General features: G+C 36.1%; 1 protein-coding gene across 1 annotated transcript in view; it reads right to left on the minus strand.

The window, feature by feature from the left end:
• Nucleotides 1-218: 218 nt before the first annotated feature.
• The window catches only part of LOC112503045 (3beta-hydroxysteroid-dehydrogenase/decarboxylase), a 27,374-nt gene continuing 10,260 nt past the window's right edge, over nucleotides 219-17,332 (minus strand). Inside the window, exons 7-12 of the mRNA XM_025107114.1 lie at nucleotides 7,915-8,113; nucleotides 6,594-6,711; nucleotides 2,091-2,268; nucleotides 1,398-1,536; nucleotides 812-878; nucleotides 219-723 (exon numbers count right to left, since the gene is read on the minus strand). Of these exons, the coding sequence (XP_024962882.1) occupies nucleotides 578-723; nucleotides 812-878; nucleotides 1,398-1,536; nucleotides 2,091-2,268; nucleotides 6,594-6,711; nucleotides 7,915-8,113 (847 nt within the window). The 3' untranslated portion in view covers nucleotides 219-577. The remainder of the gene's footprint in view (nucleotides 724-811; nucleotides 879-1,397; nucleotides 1,537-2,090; nucleotides 2,269-6,593; nucleotides 6,712-7,914; nucleotides 8,114-17,332) is intronic.

Genomic DNA, 17,332 nt, shown 5'->3' on the forward strand with positions numbered 1-17,332 from the left:
AAAWRMAWRAWYTTTTAAATAGTTAATTTGATACTAATATTGATATATTTATTTTCGAAATTTTATAATATCTTCAAATTTATATTTTGTTCAAAAACAAAAACATGATCTCTTTCTCAAGACCACATAAAACCGTATTAAAACATCTACAAAGATGGAATAAAACGAAACATTAAAATCAAGATATATCTCGCTGCATTACACGAATACCCTTCTAGTCAATTATAAATCCTTGGGTTGAATATCTGGATTGTAAAAATATCAAAGATATTAGAAATACAAAATTAAGAGCTACAGGGGTTACCAAAGTTGTAGCCTCAGATATGGGGGGCATGGGGGGCATGATTTTTACTCAATTTGCATCTTCTTGAGATCCCTATTTAACACGATTCTCACTTACACAGAAAATAAAATGGGAATGTGTACAAGCAAAAGAGACGTATGTTTATTGCTAGAACTATTGTGGAGAGTTAACTATCTAATAACATCTCAGATTTCTTGTTTTCAACAGTTTTTAGAGGTTAGGTTTAGCAGATACCCCTACCTACATCGAAGCGAAGGTCTTCTAGTGGTGGTGTTATATATATAGTGGGGGCGACTCGGGCAGGGGTAAACGAGTTGCCACGGTTTGTCTCACCACCTCCATTAAAATCCCTGCTAATCCTTCAATTTCCTCTTCGTATTGCTCGTAAACAAAGAACAAAATGAACGAAAAAGCGAGTGCTGTCGTGAGAGGTTAAACCAGTAATTAATCAGCCAAAATCGAAGATAGAGAGTGAAGCAACGACACAATCAAGCAGACGATGCATACCTATTCCCAATGACGCTGGGAAAGAGTTGACGAGAAGCAACTTGAAAAGATAGAGTGAAACCACTACCTGCATCCGCCAACATGGAAACAAACGAATCTTACAACCCATTGATGATATAAGATAAACCAAATATATCCCCCATGAAAACATGGTTTGTAGGGAACGGCTTTCCAATTCTACCTTTGATTATGAGGTGGAGAAATTCATTACTCCGTACAACTGTCTGCCATTTAGTTGATTAAATGTACAACAATTACACAAAAGAAGTAACAAAAGGAGTGTGGCAGACCAACCTAACCCACTCGTTTTGACCGGTCCTAAAATTCACCTGTTTTGACCAATTAACAAAGTTGTTCATTTTACCCCTCTATCGCTATACAATTAATCACTGTTTATATGGTAAGATGTTTTGAGGGTGTGTGAGTTTATTTGTTCTATTTGCCGTATATAAATATTATATACTTCAAAAAAAAAGATGTTTTAGGATTTCCCTAATCTACTAAAATCATTTCCTGCAGGTGCTTGAAACATTCAAGGAAACGCAATCATAGTATAATATAGTTGGACAGCAACATAGTAAAGTACCTTGAAAAACAAACTCCATTCTCGTCCTCGTGCCAACGATCTAGCAACATGAGCTACTACTCGATTCCAGATGTTTGCTATGGTTCTCACGGAACTCCTCATACCCGTTTCAGAGATCTCAAATTGTGAATAGCTAGACCTGTAGACATGCATGAATGTTAGTGTAAGTTGCAGCAGCAGAGGAATTGAATATCAGTTCTAATACGGATTCCAGAACTAAATAAATGTAAACGTACACGGTATACTGAACTTTCTACGAGTAATATACCAAAACAAAAGAACAACGTACTCGTCCAGTCGGTGGCAAATAAACAAAAAATTAATTATAGTTACCAAATGCATTACAGAAGACTAAGAATCAGATCCAATTTCAAAAATTTACAGTTTGGGTTTTTGTGTTCACATCGTTGACCTTAAAACTCAAATTTAAGGTTCGATATGCTACTATTGCCTCGCAGTTTTCCATCACCAATGCCCAGTGGTAGCACGGTTACGACAGACAATATCAATGGTGGCTTTGTGGATCGATGCATCTAACAATGATAGATTGACCAGTTTGGTAACCCATGTTGTAACAACATATTACTATATATACATGTTGATTTTTTCCAAATACAGAACAAAGAAAAAAAGATGTAGTTTCTTTCAAGCCCAGTTCTTTGACTCGACAAGCTTTTAGGGGTTAATACTTACACTTCAGTTGAGCACAGCGTAGCATATCCATACAGACAAATTACGATCAGCAGCAGAAGATGTGCTGCAGAGGAGATGATTGTTTTTTCACAGAGACAAAACCAGTAGAACAAAGAAGCCACTCCACAAAAGCAAAGAAATGATTTCCTTTCATCTCTCCACAATAAGATCTCTGCAACTGCATCCACCGGAAGTCAAATTATTGATATAAATATAAATCAGAAAAGAAAAGATTGTACACAACAGTTCATATTATAACAGAGAAGTTACTAAACATGAAAATTAAGAATTTTGATGTGTGAATCACAAGAAGTTACTATTGGTAAATTGTTGATGCGGTAATTCAAGTTCATCACCTAAAAAGTCAAAGGCAACGATTCTATTAGACTATTCTGAAAGTTGATTAAGGAATTCACTAAACTATCATTTGATTAACTAAATTGACAATCAAAAGCATGAGCTTTTAGAAAGATTATACTGCAGCAAAAAAGTGGCCTCAATTAATGGTAGCAGCTGATACAAGGTGGGAAGATATCTTGGAGTTGATAAAGCTCCCAAAGTATCTGCTAGACAAAGGCAAAGTCTGTTAACTTCTTACTTTTGGACAGCCTCTGGTAATATTATTTTGTGGACAAATGAGAGTTCTTTTAGGAGTGGATGTTAGTTTTTATTTTACATATTTAGTTTTTTTTCAGCTTCTTCAAGTTTTTATATTTAATCTTTCTCTATCAGTTGCTTGTCATTTTGTTGTTTATTCCTATGCTTTGTAAATCATTTGCAACAACATTGATAGAACGGCTTCTAGCATTTATGTTGTTTTTCAATTTATTTTCTTGTAATTTTAAGATAGTAAAAGTAATGTTTGGCCCAAGCTTTTGCTGAGTTTTGTGATCACCAAAACATGGGTTGTTTCCTTCATTCATGATCACACATAAACTATGTTGATTTTCTTTATGAAACAGAAACATGAAGTTGTGGATATTTTCAAAATGTTCTACTTCATAGTTCAAATTCAATATGATGAAAATAATTGAATCGTTAGGAGATATAATGGAAGGGAATATTTTTCCACCATCATACAACACAGTTCTTGTGTAGTTGTGTTGACGCACCTGAACTGAACAGTGCAGCTGAAAGGAAAAAAGGCATTTACTTGAAGTCACAAGAACATTGTTCTCTTCAAATAATGTACCTAAAACCTTCTAGGGTGACAACCTTTACAAAAGTTTCACGCATATAACCTGGATCCTAGAGTTTTTTTAGATTTACACTTCAAGATATTTTGGTTGCACTATTTTTGTCTCAAATCAAGAAGAGAAAAAACAAAACTTGATAGTAAAGCAAGAAAAAGTGTGATTTTCTAGAGTATATAACCTATCAAGATGGTTACAAATGCTTTCATCGGATATAAATTTTCTAGAGTATATAACCTATCAAGATGGTTACAAATGTTTTCACTGCAATGGGAAAAGCAAAAAAAATCAAGAAAATGAGTCAAATTTAAATCACATGGGTGATGAATCTAATAATGCTGGTCGAACAACATAATACACGTAATGAATCGGCCATAACTAGCATTCTTGATGACACACAACAAAATCCATACTATGACAAGAAATTTAGCCAAGCATACTCTAGTAACCACTATTATGAAATACATTCAGTCTGCCCTATGTATAGCCCAAAAGAAGCCCTACAACTGGTTACTGTTTCTCTTGATCCTATTCCTTTGAACCTTGAATCCAAATCTTGATCTTTATTAGCCTGAATCGTTCTTAGAAAAGAAGTTAGAATATGCACCTTCAAATATCTTGTCTACCTCTGTCTCTCTTCGAAACTTGATTCCATCTTTCTTTTGTTTTATCTCAAATCTTCATCATGTGGAAATTCTAAGGTCTATACAAGCAACTTTACAAGTCCCTGAATGGAAGGCAATGGTTTTGGATTAAATGAATGCCCTTAAAAAAAATTACACGTGGGTAAACGTAGCTCTTACTCCTTAAAATAAGTTGGTAGGACATAAATGGGTATTCAAAGTCAAGTACAAATCTGATAGAACCTTGAAGATACAAGGTAAAAATGGTAGCAAAAGGTCACTCAGACTTGTGGTGTGGACTATATTGAAACATTAGCTCCAAAGGTGAAACTCAATATAGTAAGGGTCCTATTGTCAGTTGCAATAAACCTAGAGTAGTCGCTACACCAACTAAGGGGCCGTTTACCAAACACTTACCGGTAAAATTCAACACTATCACTTGCTTACCGGGTAAGATTTGAGTCCGCCAAAACGGCATTGTATGCAACAATTTACCCGGTAAGTGCTAACCGTGGTAAGAGTCATCGTCATCACTTACCGGGAAAGACTCTCGGTCCTTGCCTCACTCTTATCGGGTAAGATTCTTGGTCCTTGCCATATTCATCTGGGAAGGTAATATGACTTGGTAAGCACTTACCCGGGTAAACGTTTGGTAAACGGCCCCTAAACGTGAAGTATGCTTTCCTAATAGGGCAACTTGAAGAGGAAGTGTTTATGGAACCTCCTCTAGGCTTTGAGACTTAGTTTGATTCTAAAGCATGTCACTTAAAAAGACTGTTTATAGGTTGAACCAATCACCTCGAGCTTGGTTCAAGAGATTTAGATGTTCGGTAATCACACCTTATTTCTTTAAATGGAAGAAAAATGGGAAGATGATTGTTTTAGTAGTATATGTAGATGATAACATCATCACAAGGAACGATCATGATGAAATAGACAATTTGAAGGCAAGTCTAACACAAGCATTTGACATCAACGATTTGAGACCACTGAAGTATTTCTCGGCAATGGAAGATGCAAAATTTAAATGGAACCATAGTAAGGCAACATAAATGTATATCAGATCTACTTTCAGATACAGGGATGATGGGTTGTAAGCTGGCTGACACGCCTGCAACGCCACTGAAAATCTTGGTGATATTGAAGGTGATGTGGTTGATTTTGGAAGATATCAAAAGAGTGGTTGGGAAGTTAATCGACTACTCACACAATGATCTTATTGCTTTAGTTGCGAGTTTAAATCAGCCAATTATGCACTCTCCTAAGATGGTTCTTTTAAATGCAGCTTACTTCATTCTGAGATATCTCAAGAGATCTCCTAGAAGGGGACTATTCTTAGGGAAGAAGGCTTAGGGGCTGTTTACTTGTGGCTTAATTAGGCTTATTGGTCTATCTGGCTTATTCGCACAACTCATTTGGGTTGTTTACTTACGGCTTATTCGCACAGGAACATGGCTTAATCGCACAGATAGAAATGGTGTGTTGTCCCCATTCAGCCACAAAAATGACACCCCTACCCCTTATTTAAAGCACCGCCTCCTTCCCATATGAGACACCCCATCGTCGGCCTCTTTATGATTTTTTGTTTTGATGTTCAAATAATTAATATTGGGGGGTAAATCGGTCATTTATGCTATTCAGACTGTTGGTTCAGATAAAAAAAAGTAAACAACAACACTCATTTATCCAGACAGACAAATTTATCTAGACAGGACTTAATATAAAATTTGGTAAACAACGCCTTAGAACATATCTAGCATCCTATAGGGATTCAACAGACAATTTCGCCTCCAGTTTTAGGGACATTATCTAGCCTCCATTCGAGGGGGTGTGTTGGAGTCCCACATAAGCAAGACGTGGTCCATCTAACCTATACGTAAGTTGGAACTTCCTCCCTCTCTATAAGGGCACTTTTGGAGAAAATCATAGGGGTTCCACGTCTTTAAAACAAAAATGTCATGGTATCAGATTGACAAATATATTTACCTATTTACATAAAAAGGAAAGAGAAAGCGATATTCTTATAGTGGTAATTTCAGGGTCATATACTTCTATTTTATTTTGTGATAATCCTAGTTCAGATCAATTTGCTGCAGATGATATCTTTACCTCCAATAAAATTAAACGATAAAACCTGGATGGTCTAGTATGTTCGTCAACATCTAACAAGGTGATCTCAGCTATCATTTGATTAAGAGTTCCTCCTCTTTTACTAATGGGAAGCAAGGTAAATTACACATTTAGTTCTCGTTTTTCAATTTAAACAACCCAAACGAGCTAAACTAAAAAATAAAATAACTTTTAGCCTTTCAAGGAAGAGCTCAACAAAAATGCAAACTCTCTTTTGAGAGACGCCCCAATGAAAAAGCATGGAGATCAAATTCCACAGATTATAAATCCCAAGGAAATTATGACCATAGTAGAACTATGATAAGGATGCCTATATATAGAAACTATTCAGGGTTTGAACATCATAGTATAATACTAGAAGCAATCGGAAATATATATAATATAACTCTGGGCAGATCAGCGGAAAGCAATAACTCCAATCTCATATCAATATTGTGGCATTAATGTTGCAGGTAGTTAGCATAATTAGCAACCAGTGCAACTTAGCAAGCAAAACAAAAACTGCAGTGGTTATAACTAAAAATTGTCAATTATCAGGTGCAGAAATTGTCAAATACCTTCCCCACCGCCTAGCAGCTGCTCCATTTTCGATTGTTCATAAAGTTCATCAAGACTTATGGAAAATTTTTCCTTTGCTAGATGAGAGAATGATTCTATGGTTGATCTGACACCTTGCTGTAACATGGTAATGCATAAAAAATAACATATCAAGCCTCGTGAGATTTTAAATGATTCCCTTTCTAGAAGGGAGCCACAACAGCAATTATACCAATCGACAAATCCTTATCCTCGATAAAAACATTAGTATCAAAAATCCGATAACAACAAAGGTGCTGGTCATCTTATCTTTCATCTCCTTGTTCTTTTTTCATGCAATAACATATCAAGCACCAGTCAGTAAAGAGCCTTGACAGAACATCTATTACATAGTTGAAAAGGAAAGCAAATGGTTGCAATATTTTCTCGAGCATTATTTTTTACGACAAATCACTGGTAGACAGAATAAAAAGCAATTGATGCATCACTCTGAAACAAGACACTGGTTTTAAACGAGATATGGTGTGACATCAAAAAATGATGAAACACGGCCTTCGGAAAAAAACTACATGACAATACAATAACAAAAAATTCTCGAAAACCATAAAAGAGCTAACCAAGATCAAAGACTAAGCAAACAGTAACAGTGTTCCTTCAGTCTCTTGTATGGAACGCCAATTAATTTGTTATATTCCATTCATTGAAACTTTTTGAGTCTATGACATCCATGATAATTCAGCCTATCCTTGATTCTCCCAAAGACTTTGCACAGATATCTCCTATAACAAGAATAAAATTTGTTTACTTTGTCCCCCATTAATTCCATCCAGAATTCCCCCCTCCCCCGTGTGCATCGTGTTCTTGTTGGCCCTACCTTCAGCCCCATCCCAAAAATAAACAAAATAAGTCGGTCCATTCAAACGTGCATGAATAACTGCTCTGAAATAAGTTGACAGACCTCATCCAAGAAACAGAACCCTTGGCATCTTCTCCAGAGACACAGGCAAATAGGCTTTCCCTAAAAGAGCGTACTAGTGACTAGAGACATGCTAAGATATAGAGACATAGCATGTCTCTAGTCACTAGTGACTATCTGCAAAGCAGGTAGTCGCCCTGGGATTAGTCGACTCGCATAGCAGGTTGGATATCCAGGTTAATCAAAAAAAACATTTAACATTGCATGAGATATAGAATGATAATGACGGACTTCAACACAGACTTCAAACGATAATTCTTTTAAACCAGCGAATGCAATAATCAAATATTTTAGAAGAAAAATAGAATTTAGAAACATAGCATCATAGCAAAATTTAAAGCACATTACAAACTCATAAAACTTACATCCAGTGAGACAACGGGCAAGTATTCAATATGTTGCTGGGCTGCAGAGCAATCATAGGTTGTAGTGTGTGACATCAATTGGACAATATTGTGAACTGAAGCAGAATTACTGATGTTTCTGGAGTAGGTCTGTGAATGCATCCATTTAATGAGATAAACAATCAATCTGACAATCATAGCAGGAAGTTTGACCATTGGCCTGCAATTTATTACATAAATCCATGGAATTCAAGTAGTCATGACAACAAATCAGAAGGAAACCATAAAGCACAGAAAAAAAGCACTAACAGATTAACATGTAGCAGATGGCAGAAGATAACCCCTGATATACGTTAGTCATCTGAAAGATATTACTCTCGAAGTTGCAGCCAACATGAGTTTGAGGACATCTTGATGACAAAAAGTTGTTCTAGGGTCTTATATATCTAAATAACCCTAAGTAGATTTACATTCATAAGCAAACATGTATAGAAGTTAATGACAAGAAAAATGAATTGAATAATAATTTTCTATGGTTTTTTTTATTATGCAATGCCCTATATATAGGTTATCTACAGGAAATAATGGGAAACTAAATGAAGGAAAAGATACAGAAAAGATAACGACTAAGAAAGCAACTTTATCCCATAATTATAGGGATTCCTTCTAATTTACAACTTGTACACTTTGACACTCCCCCTTAAACTGAGGAATAGATGTCTTCCATTTCCAGCTTGGAAATAAGATCATGGAAACTCAAACTATTTATGCCTTTTGTTAGAACATCAGCTAGTTGACACTTCGATGGCACAAAACACATTAACACTAATCCTTCTTCCAGTTTCTCTTTTTAATGAAATGCCAATCGATTTCAATATGCTTTGTCTTGTCATGTTGAACGGGATTATGGGCAATACTGATAGCAGAATTGTTGTCGCCAATAGAGCTTCTAGGACCTTCCCATTTGTTCTGTAAATAATTCATAATAATCTTCAACCATAATAACTCACATAATCCATCAGCAATAGCCCTAAACTCTGATTCTACAGATGACCTTGCCACCACATTTTGCTTCCTGCTTCTCCATGTCACTAGAATACCTCCAAGGAAAATGCAATATCCTAAAGTCGATTTATAATCCAATTTCGAACCAGCATAGTCAGTATCAACGTAGGCTTCGAAAGTAAGATTTTCATTCTTCTTAAACATAATACCCTTACCTGGATTACTTTCAATTTCAAGTAATGTAGTACCCTATTAGGCTGCTTGAAGATGAGGTTATGTTGGATCGTGCATGAACCGACTAATTACACTCATGACTGGCTGAGTGTGAGCAAGATATATTAGTCTACCCACCGACCTCTGGTACATTCTCTTGTCAACAGCCGGTGCTTCCTTAGCTTCACCCAACTTATGGTTATGGTCAATTGGTGTAGAAACCAGCTTACACCCGCTCTTTCCTGCTTCTACCAATAAATAAGTCACATACTTCTAGTGAGATATGAAGATCCCTTGCTTAGAGTATGCGACCTCAATTCCCATTCCTAGTTCTTTTATCTCAAATTCTCTCATCATTTCCTGTAACTATGATGTCATCCACATAGACGAGAAGAGCACTTATTCCCCAGTCGACAAGTGTTTAATGAAGAGAGTGTGATCCCTTGACTTTGTTTGTATCTGACTCCTTCATGACTTTTGCAAATCTCCCAAACCACATCCTAGAGGATTGTTTCATTCCATGGAGCGCTTGTCTCAGCTTGCACACCTTGTTACCTATGTCACCATAGAAACGTGGGGGAATGACCGTTTTTCCTCAATAGGATTTAGGAACATTTCCCTCGAAAAGCAATTCTCAGGTACTATTATGTAAATGACCATTTTTTCCTTTAAGCTACCCCATTTTGTTGGGGTGTGTTAACACATGAGGAATAATGGATAATGCCTTGTGATTGAAAGTAGAGTGATAAAATCTGGTTAAAATAGTCCTTGGCATTGCCGGTCCTAAATTTGTTTTGACCCCTGGTTTTAATCATTGAGTAGAAGTTAGGTATAACATGCTAACTTTATATTTTTATTTAAGGAGGAAGAGCTATGTAACCTGAGTGCAATCATCAAGTAGGGATACAAACCACAATGAATCCCAAACACATCAGGTATGTTAGAAGGTCCCAATATGTCACTATGAATTAACTGGAATGAAAGAGAGCTCTTTTTATTACTCATATAAAAAGATACACGAGTATGCTTGGCCAGTTCACATATATGACAATGGAACTCGGAAATATCTAATCATTTAAATAAATGAGGAAACATGACATCTAACACCCTAAAGGATCGGTGACCTAGATGCACAGGTGATACAAATCATATCTTTATTACATGAAATGAAAAAGGATGAAGGTGGAATGTTGCTTTTCCAAGAATATTCAAGATGATAAAGGCCATTCCTTTCCTTAACAAGTACAATCCTCTTCCTCAAGTCTTGTTCCTGAAAAACACAATATGAAAAGGAAAAATAGCACAACATTTAAATCATGGGTTTGTTTTTGGATTGAAACAAGGTTGGCCAACAGTTTTGGTACATCTAGGACATTTTTTAAGACAAAGCTGAGTGTGATATGTATATCTCCAAAGCCTGCAACAGTTGCTAATGAGCCATTGGCTACTGTAATCTTTCGGTTATTATGGCACGGAGTGTATTTTTGAAAAGAAATGGGAAGGTGTCATATGATCAATGGCATGAGAGTCTATTATCCATGAGTTGACAAGATTACTTAAGGCAACAAAAAGAAAATGGTGGTTTACCTAAAAAAGTTAAACAACAAGTTTCTAATGACTTCTCAAGAGATCCCAAAAGGTTCTTTAGCCTCTCAATTTCTTCGTTGTTGAACCCTTCTCTTGCAAAATTCTCCTCAGGTTTGGATTGCTTAACAATGTGTGCTCAAGACCTTTGCTGCCCCATTGAGGCTTTTGTTGCCCCCTGGTTTCCCATTCACGATTCTTTTGTCCACCACGGTTTCCCATTCTCTGCTTGGTGGTTTCCCTTTTAATTTCCAACATTGTTGTTTGAGTGTCTCGGTTTATTGTAGTAAGTGCACCAAAGAGTGTCTCTATTCTCCTGAATTTCCTTTCCTCTTGTTGATTGGTCCTTGTTGCTAGAGCTGATTCATCACTAGCTTGTGGTTCAAGCATGACATTCATCCTGTTTTCTTCTATTCTGATCAAAGAGATCACTTCTTTGCCAAGTATTTGAATCTTGACTTGATCAAATTCAGGACTTAAACCATCCAAAAAATCATAGACGAGATCCTTTTAAATGTAACTTTTAAAGATAGTTGCATTTAGAGCACTTCATCTCGAAAACTCAATGACGATCTAGTTCCTGCCAAAAAATTTGCAAAATATTTGCACATTCAGTGACCGATTTGTTTCCTTGCTCTATAGCTGAGGTTTTAACCTTGATTTGCTATACTTGAGCCGCGTTACGAGCCTTCTAATAAGTGCGGCGAATTTCCATATCTCTTTTGCAATAGAGAAAACATGCACATGTCACTGATCATTGGGTCCATGGATTCCCATGTTATCATGGAATCTTCCTCCGCCCAAGATCCAAATGTTGGATCATCTACACCGGACCTGCTTCAGTGAGGTGTTTGAGTCTCCCTTCGCCCCTTCAGGTATGTTTAAACAGGATATTTTGTAGAGCTCCACTTTCCTGGACAGAGTTGGGCTCATCGAAGGATTTAACAATGTTGTGTTTATTATTTATGGGTTTTGTCATGATGAAGGAAAGGGAAAAGAGAATATAAAAAGAAGAATGTTAAATTACAAGAAACTCAACAATAAGGTTGTTCGATTAGAAGCAGTTGCAGCGATGAAGGTTGCAGATTGAGAAGAGCAATTTAGGCTGAAATAATATAGAAATAGGGTTTTAGATTTCTAGGAGAAACCCAAAACTCTAGTACCATGACAAGAAAGATGAATTGAAGATTAATATGTTATGCTTCCTTTGATTATACACGGCCTTATATATAGGGTATAGGAGATAAAGGGAAACTAAATCAAGGAAAAGATACAAAAAAGATAATGACTAAGAAGGTAATTATATCCCATAATTATAGGGATTCCCCTAATTTACAACATCTACACTATGACAATTAATAATCCTACATAAGTTCAATGGTGGCATTTATGAAATATAAAAAAACTAATATTCCTCTCTGAAGCATAAAAAACAACAATAGCTTTGAAAGACTTCCTAGCATGAGAAAATTCTGAAATAGCATGTAACAGATGACCTAATAATCAACAAAAAACAAGTTTTATGACAATGTTTGCATCACATGATGCTAAGATACTGAACTTTACTTGGCAGAAATTTATTATCTTAAAAAGATGGAAATGTTTTTATAGATGTATACTTAAGCTATTGTTCTAGGATCTTCAAAGCCAAGATATGAAAAATATAGGAACCCAAAGTCCTAAATTGCTGATATCATATTGAAGAATAGAGTTAATACTATATTACTTTTGAATAAACTTGCAAGTTAGTTTATGTCACAAGTGCATGCACATAGAAAATAGTCTTGTCTTGAAAGAAAGCAAGAGACTTGGTGGCAACAACTAGAATGAAATATTATTTAATCATAGGACTGTTGGTTTAGAAGTTCTATATTGAAGTTTTGTAGCGAGATTGCCTTGCAAAATAATCCTAGAAATAATTATGATAAAAAAGCATGATGATGTGACTCCGGATACTGCTAAAGGGCATAAATACAAACATCGCTAAGGACGTATCCACTTATTGCAATAATCTTCAATTTCTAATAAGATGCACATTCCTGTTAGATCAGAAACCTATGCAACTTTTCATACCATAAACGATTAACTGAACTTCCAAGCAACAGTCATATTTTTCAAAATACTACCTCAATTCTCTACAGTCACCTTTCCTAAAGAGTTTGCAGAAACTTCATTCAAGAATTGAGTCTTTATTTTGCATTGTGAGTCATGTCACATGAGTAAGCAGACTCATACGTCTTACCTATATTGTAAGTATATGTTCAGCTCTCTGTTACAGATTATTCACTCATCATAACGCCCATCATCAATTTGTGGTCATGTTTTTACTACAAGTTACTTTATCAATTGAATGCCTATACCATTTTGCAAGGTCATAGTCCTTATCAAACCCTTCTCATAGACACCACTTTTTACTTTTTCATTGGAAGTTTATATTTGTATATATTATGTACATAAATTTATATCTAAAACTACTAAAATGGAGCCTCATATTATGAGATGCATTTTGTGCAATACTTCTGATCCCAATAAGGGCATTGATGTTGGATTTAAGATTTTATTTTCCAACTCACTCTAATAGAAAGTCTTCTAACCCCGATATTTCTATTCTTGCAAATATCGATATTTTAGTATAAGTTATTGACAATGCTCTTGGTAATCCCTTGAACGTTGGACTTCTTGTCGGCCATCCCCAGTCCTCCCTTCAAGTATACCAGAGACGCACTATAATTCTCCTACAAATCCTAACACTATCATCTGGTGCCTAACACAAAGCACTCTACTCCTTCCTCTAGTTATCAAACTTTAATCTTAGCTCTAGGCGGTTATCATATTCCTCGAAGCATGTCTTGGGCTCAAGCTCATCCAAGATGGAGCAAAGTGATGCATGAAAACCTGTAACCCTTTAAAAAATAAGAGATTCCAATGATCTTCTTTGTAATGCCCCAAGCCCAAACACCACAGGTTGGTCAAAGCTTCGAATTCAACTTAAAACCATGGTGGAAGTTGTTGGTGGCTCACAAATCTAAATTTTCTATGGATGGGTTGTTATAAACTCCCTCACTTAAATTGGTGATGTTCTCGTTAGGCGTTTCGAGCATCCTATCCTTGTTTATCGGTGATGTTATTGATGCTAGTGACAATATCCTTGATATGGAGCTTTACAAACACCACTCCATCACTAACTCATCATGTTCGATAAGGTTTTCCCCACCATTCCGTTGGTACAAGGATCGGCTCTGATACCATTTGGAACATCCCATAGCCAAAAGCAGCAGATTGACCCAATAACTTTGAATTCAACTTATAGCAATAGTGGAAGTTGTTGATAGCTCACAATTTTGAGCTTATGAGAAGCTCAAAAATCTAATCTTCTATCTATGTGGAACGGGTTTTTACATTCTTGATGGAAAGGATCCCGTCCTGCATATGGGTATTATCCATGATGGCTTTCTAACCCGTCTCAAGGTCGAATTGTTCACCAAGTGATACCGTCAGACATATGGTGGAGACTATGATAAAACATTTAGTCTTATCACCAAGATTACAGCTATCCATCTCCTTATTGCCCGAATTTCCATTCACCACCCCCCCTGTATAGACATAGATATCAAGAACATGTTCTGAACATTGCTCTTGACAGGGAGGTTTATATGCAACATCAAAGTTTTGTAGTTGAGTAGTCATACAATTATGTTATCTACAACGTTCTCTCTATGGTATTAACGGTGCTCGATTTTGGTTTTCTTGATTTTCATAGGCTTTAGAAACCTTTAGAATGATCATAAGTAATGCCTACATGTTTCTCCGGTGTAATTGTATCTGGAAAAATGTTTACACAAAGAAATTGTATTAGTGTAATGGCATGCTTGATAGGTGATGGTGATTCACCAAAGCTTTTAAACATCAAGTTCTATCTAGAGTATGGAGAGGTAAGTTTGGGAAAATGAAAATATAAGACAGATAAGAAAGTTTGGAGAGTTTTCTTCATGAGTTGTTAGACCTATCTTTGCCATCCACATCCTCATCTCACTTCACACCGGTCACTAATTCTACTTATATCTCTAATTCTACTCATAGTCCTCGTACTCCAGATCCAGAAAAGTCCCCACATAAAGCACTCAATGCCTAGCCAAAAAGTACTCAAAATCGAAGTCGGGGACCAGGGGGATAAAGGTATTGCTAGTATATGTGGATGATTATAACCGGAAATGATGAAAAATAACAACAATCGTTGATTCAATGGCTAGGTAAATAATTTGAGATCAAGACTTTGGGAAAACTAAAGTATTTCCTTGGAAATTGAAGTTGCTCATTTCAAAAAAGAAATTTTTATATCTAAGCAAAGTATGTTACAAATTTGCTCATAAAAACATGTCAAGGTGTATGCAAACCAACAACTCCTATAGACCCGAACCATAAATTGGGAAATGCAGAAAATGCCTTGGTAAACAAAGAAACGTATCAACGTCTTGTAGGGTGACTCGTATACTTGACTCACACCGGTGTCTTGTAGGGAGACTCGTATACTTGTCTCATACTAGGCCAAATACAGTGTATGCTATAAGCGTGATGAGTCGGTTCATGCAAAATCCAAAAGGACAACAAGTTGCACACTTAATTTTATACCTCAAAGGAACACCGGGAAGAGGAATCTTATTAGAGATAAACAATAGTGTGACCCTTGAACCATGTACTTTATGGTACAGACTATGTTGTGTCAGCTGATAACTATAATCGATATAGCGTACGACACTTTTTTTGGAGGGAATCTTGTGACATGGAGGAGCAAAAATAGAGTGTTGTAGCACGGTCTAGTGCTGAAGCAGAGAATTCTGTTATGGCAAAAGGTATATGTGAGCTATTATGGCTAAAAATCATCCTAGGAGATGTAAAGATTAACTTGGAGGAAGCAATGAACTCTATTCCGAAAATAGGTCAGTAATAAATATAGCTCACAATCTGGTTCCGCATTACTGGACCAAGCATATTGAAGTAGACAAACATTTCATCAAAAAGTTTGGGCAGTGGCATAAGTAGGCAACAAAAACTATGTATTTTAGTTCTATTATCAGCTATGGGTGTGAATATAAGAGAAATTCAGAAAATACCGGATCTCCCTCTACACAAGCAAATTGTTGATAAAACTCCAAAATAGCATTTTCTTTTGACCTGGTTTTTCTTTATCATTCAGAAAAGACAAAAATAGTTCAGGCATCCTGCTTTTCTATGTTCTAGAGACCTGTATGTGCCATTTGTGCCCAACAAATGGGCAACTGGCTGACATTCTCACTAAGGGGCTAGGTAGACCAATGTTTGAGGAGGTTATATCTTAAGTAATTCCCATTCACTTAATTTTACAGTACCTCACAGGAACACCTGGAAGAGGAATCTTATTCGAGATAAACAATAGTGTGACACTTGAAACATGTACCATATGGTAAAGACTATGTCGGGTCAACTGATGACCACAGATCGACATTAAGGTACTGCACTTTTCTTGGAGGGAACCTTATGACATGGAGGAGCAAAAAACAGTGTTGTAACACGGTCTAGTGCTGAAGTTGCCATGGTACAAGATATACATGAGCTATTATGGCTGAAAATCATCCTAGAAGATTTAAAGATTAACTGGGAGGAAACAATGAAACTAATTGCGACAATAAGTCGAGAATAAACATAGCTCACAATTCGGTTCCGCGTTATTAGACCAAGCATATTGAAGTAGATAAACATTTCACCAAGAAGAAGCGAGACAGTAGCCTAATATGCACTCCATTTGTGCCAACACATGGGCAACTAGCTGAATGTTTGAGGAAATTATATCCAAGTTGGGAATGAGAAATTCCCATTTACTAGCTCGTACGATAAGAAACTTTATAACAGCCCATTTTCGGGCCTAGATGTTAGTACGATAAGAAACTTTATGTGCCTCGGTGAATAAAAAATTGAGTAGATAGAGCTTGAGATATATCGAAACTTTCTCACAAGTACATTCTAGGATTTCTAAAGTTTTAGTAAAGATCGAATCTTGGAAAGTGCTCTATAATGTTAATTTATAATAAACAGTATAAATCCATGCGATCGGATTACTAATCGGTCAATATTAGTGTACCGATGGTTAAATCGAATATGATGTATGCTACATATATTCGAAGTTATATAACTATTGAAGTATCTATAAATTTTGATGTAAAATTTGGATCAACTAACTATTATTAGAAGAGATATTTGGTTCTAAACCGAGAATACAACGTATTGGGTACAAGTTATTTAGATAAAAGCAATTGTCGTCACAATGTATTAAATTAGCTTAGAAATTCAAATATAATAAGTTATAGTTAAATCAAAAATGAAACTTAAATATAATGCTTGGTGGAATGATTAGGTGGAAGAGATAATTGATAAAAAGAAACCCGAAAATGGAACTTACATACAATGCTTAGTGGAAGGTTTAGGTGGAAGAGTATAGAGATTTTAGTTGCCAAATCTTGCCACCAATCTACATGGTCGTTATTGTTAGGACAAACGTTACACACGCAATACGCACAACCCTACGCACAACCCAAAAAACAAGAGAACACAAGAATTTATGTGGTTCACACGATCAGATTGATCGTGCTAGTCCACGGGGGCA

Source organism: Cynara cardunculus, unplaced genomic scaffold (assembly GCF_001531365.2).
Source record: "Cynara cardunculus var. scolymus isolate 2C unplaced genomic scaffold, CcrdV1 Un_Scaffold_2453, whole genome shotgun sequence".
Taxonomy (NCBI): domain Eukaryota; kingdom Viridiplantae; phylum Streptophyta; class Magnoliopsida; order Asterales; family Asteraceae; genus Cynara; species Cynara cardunculus.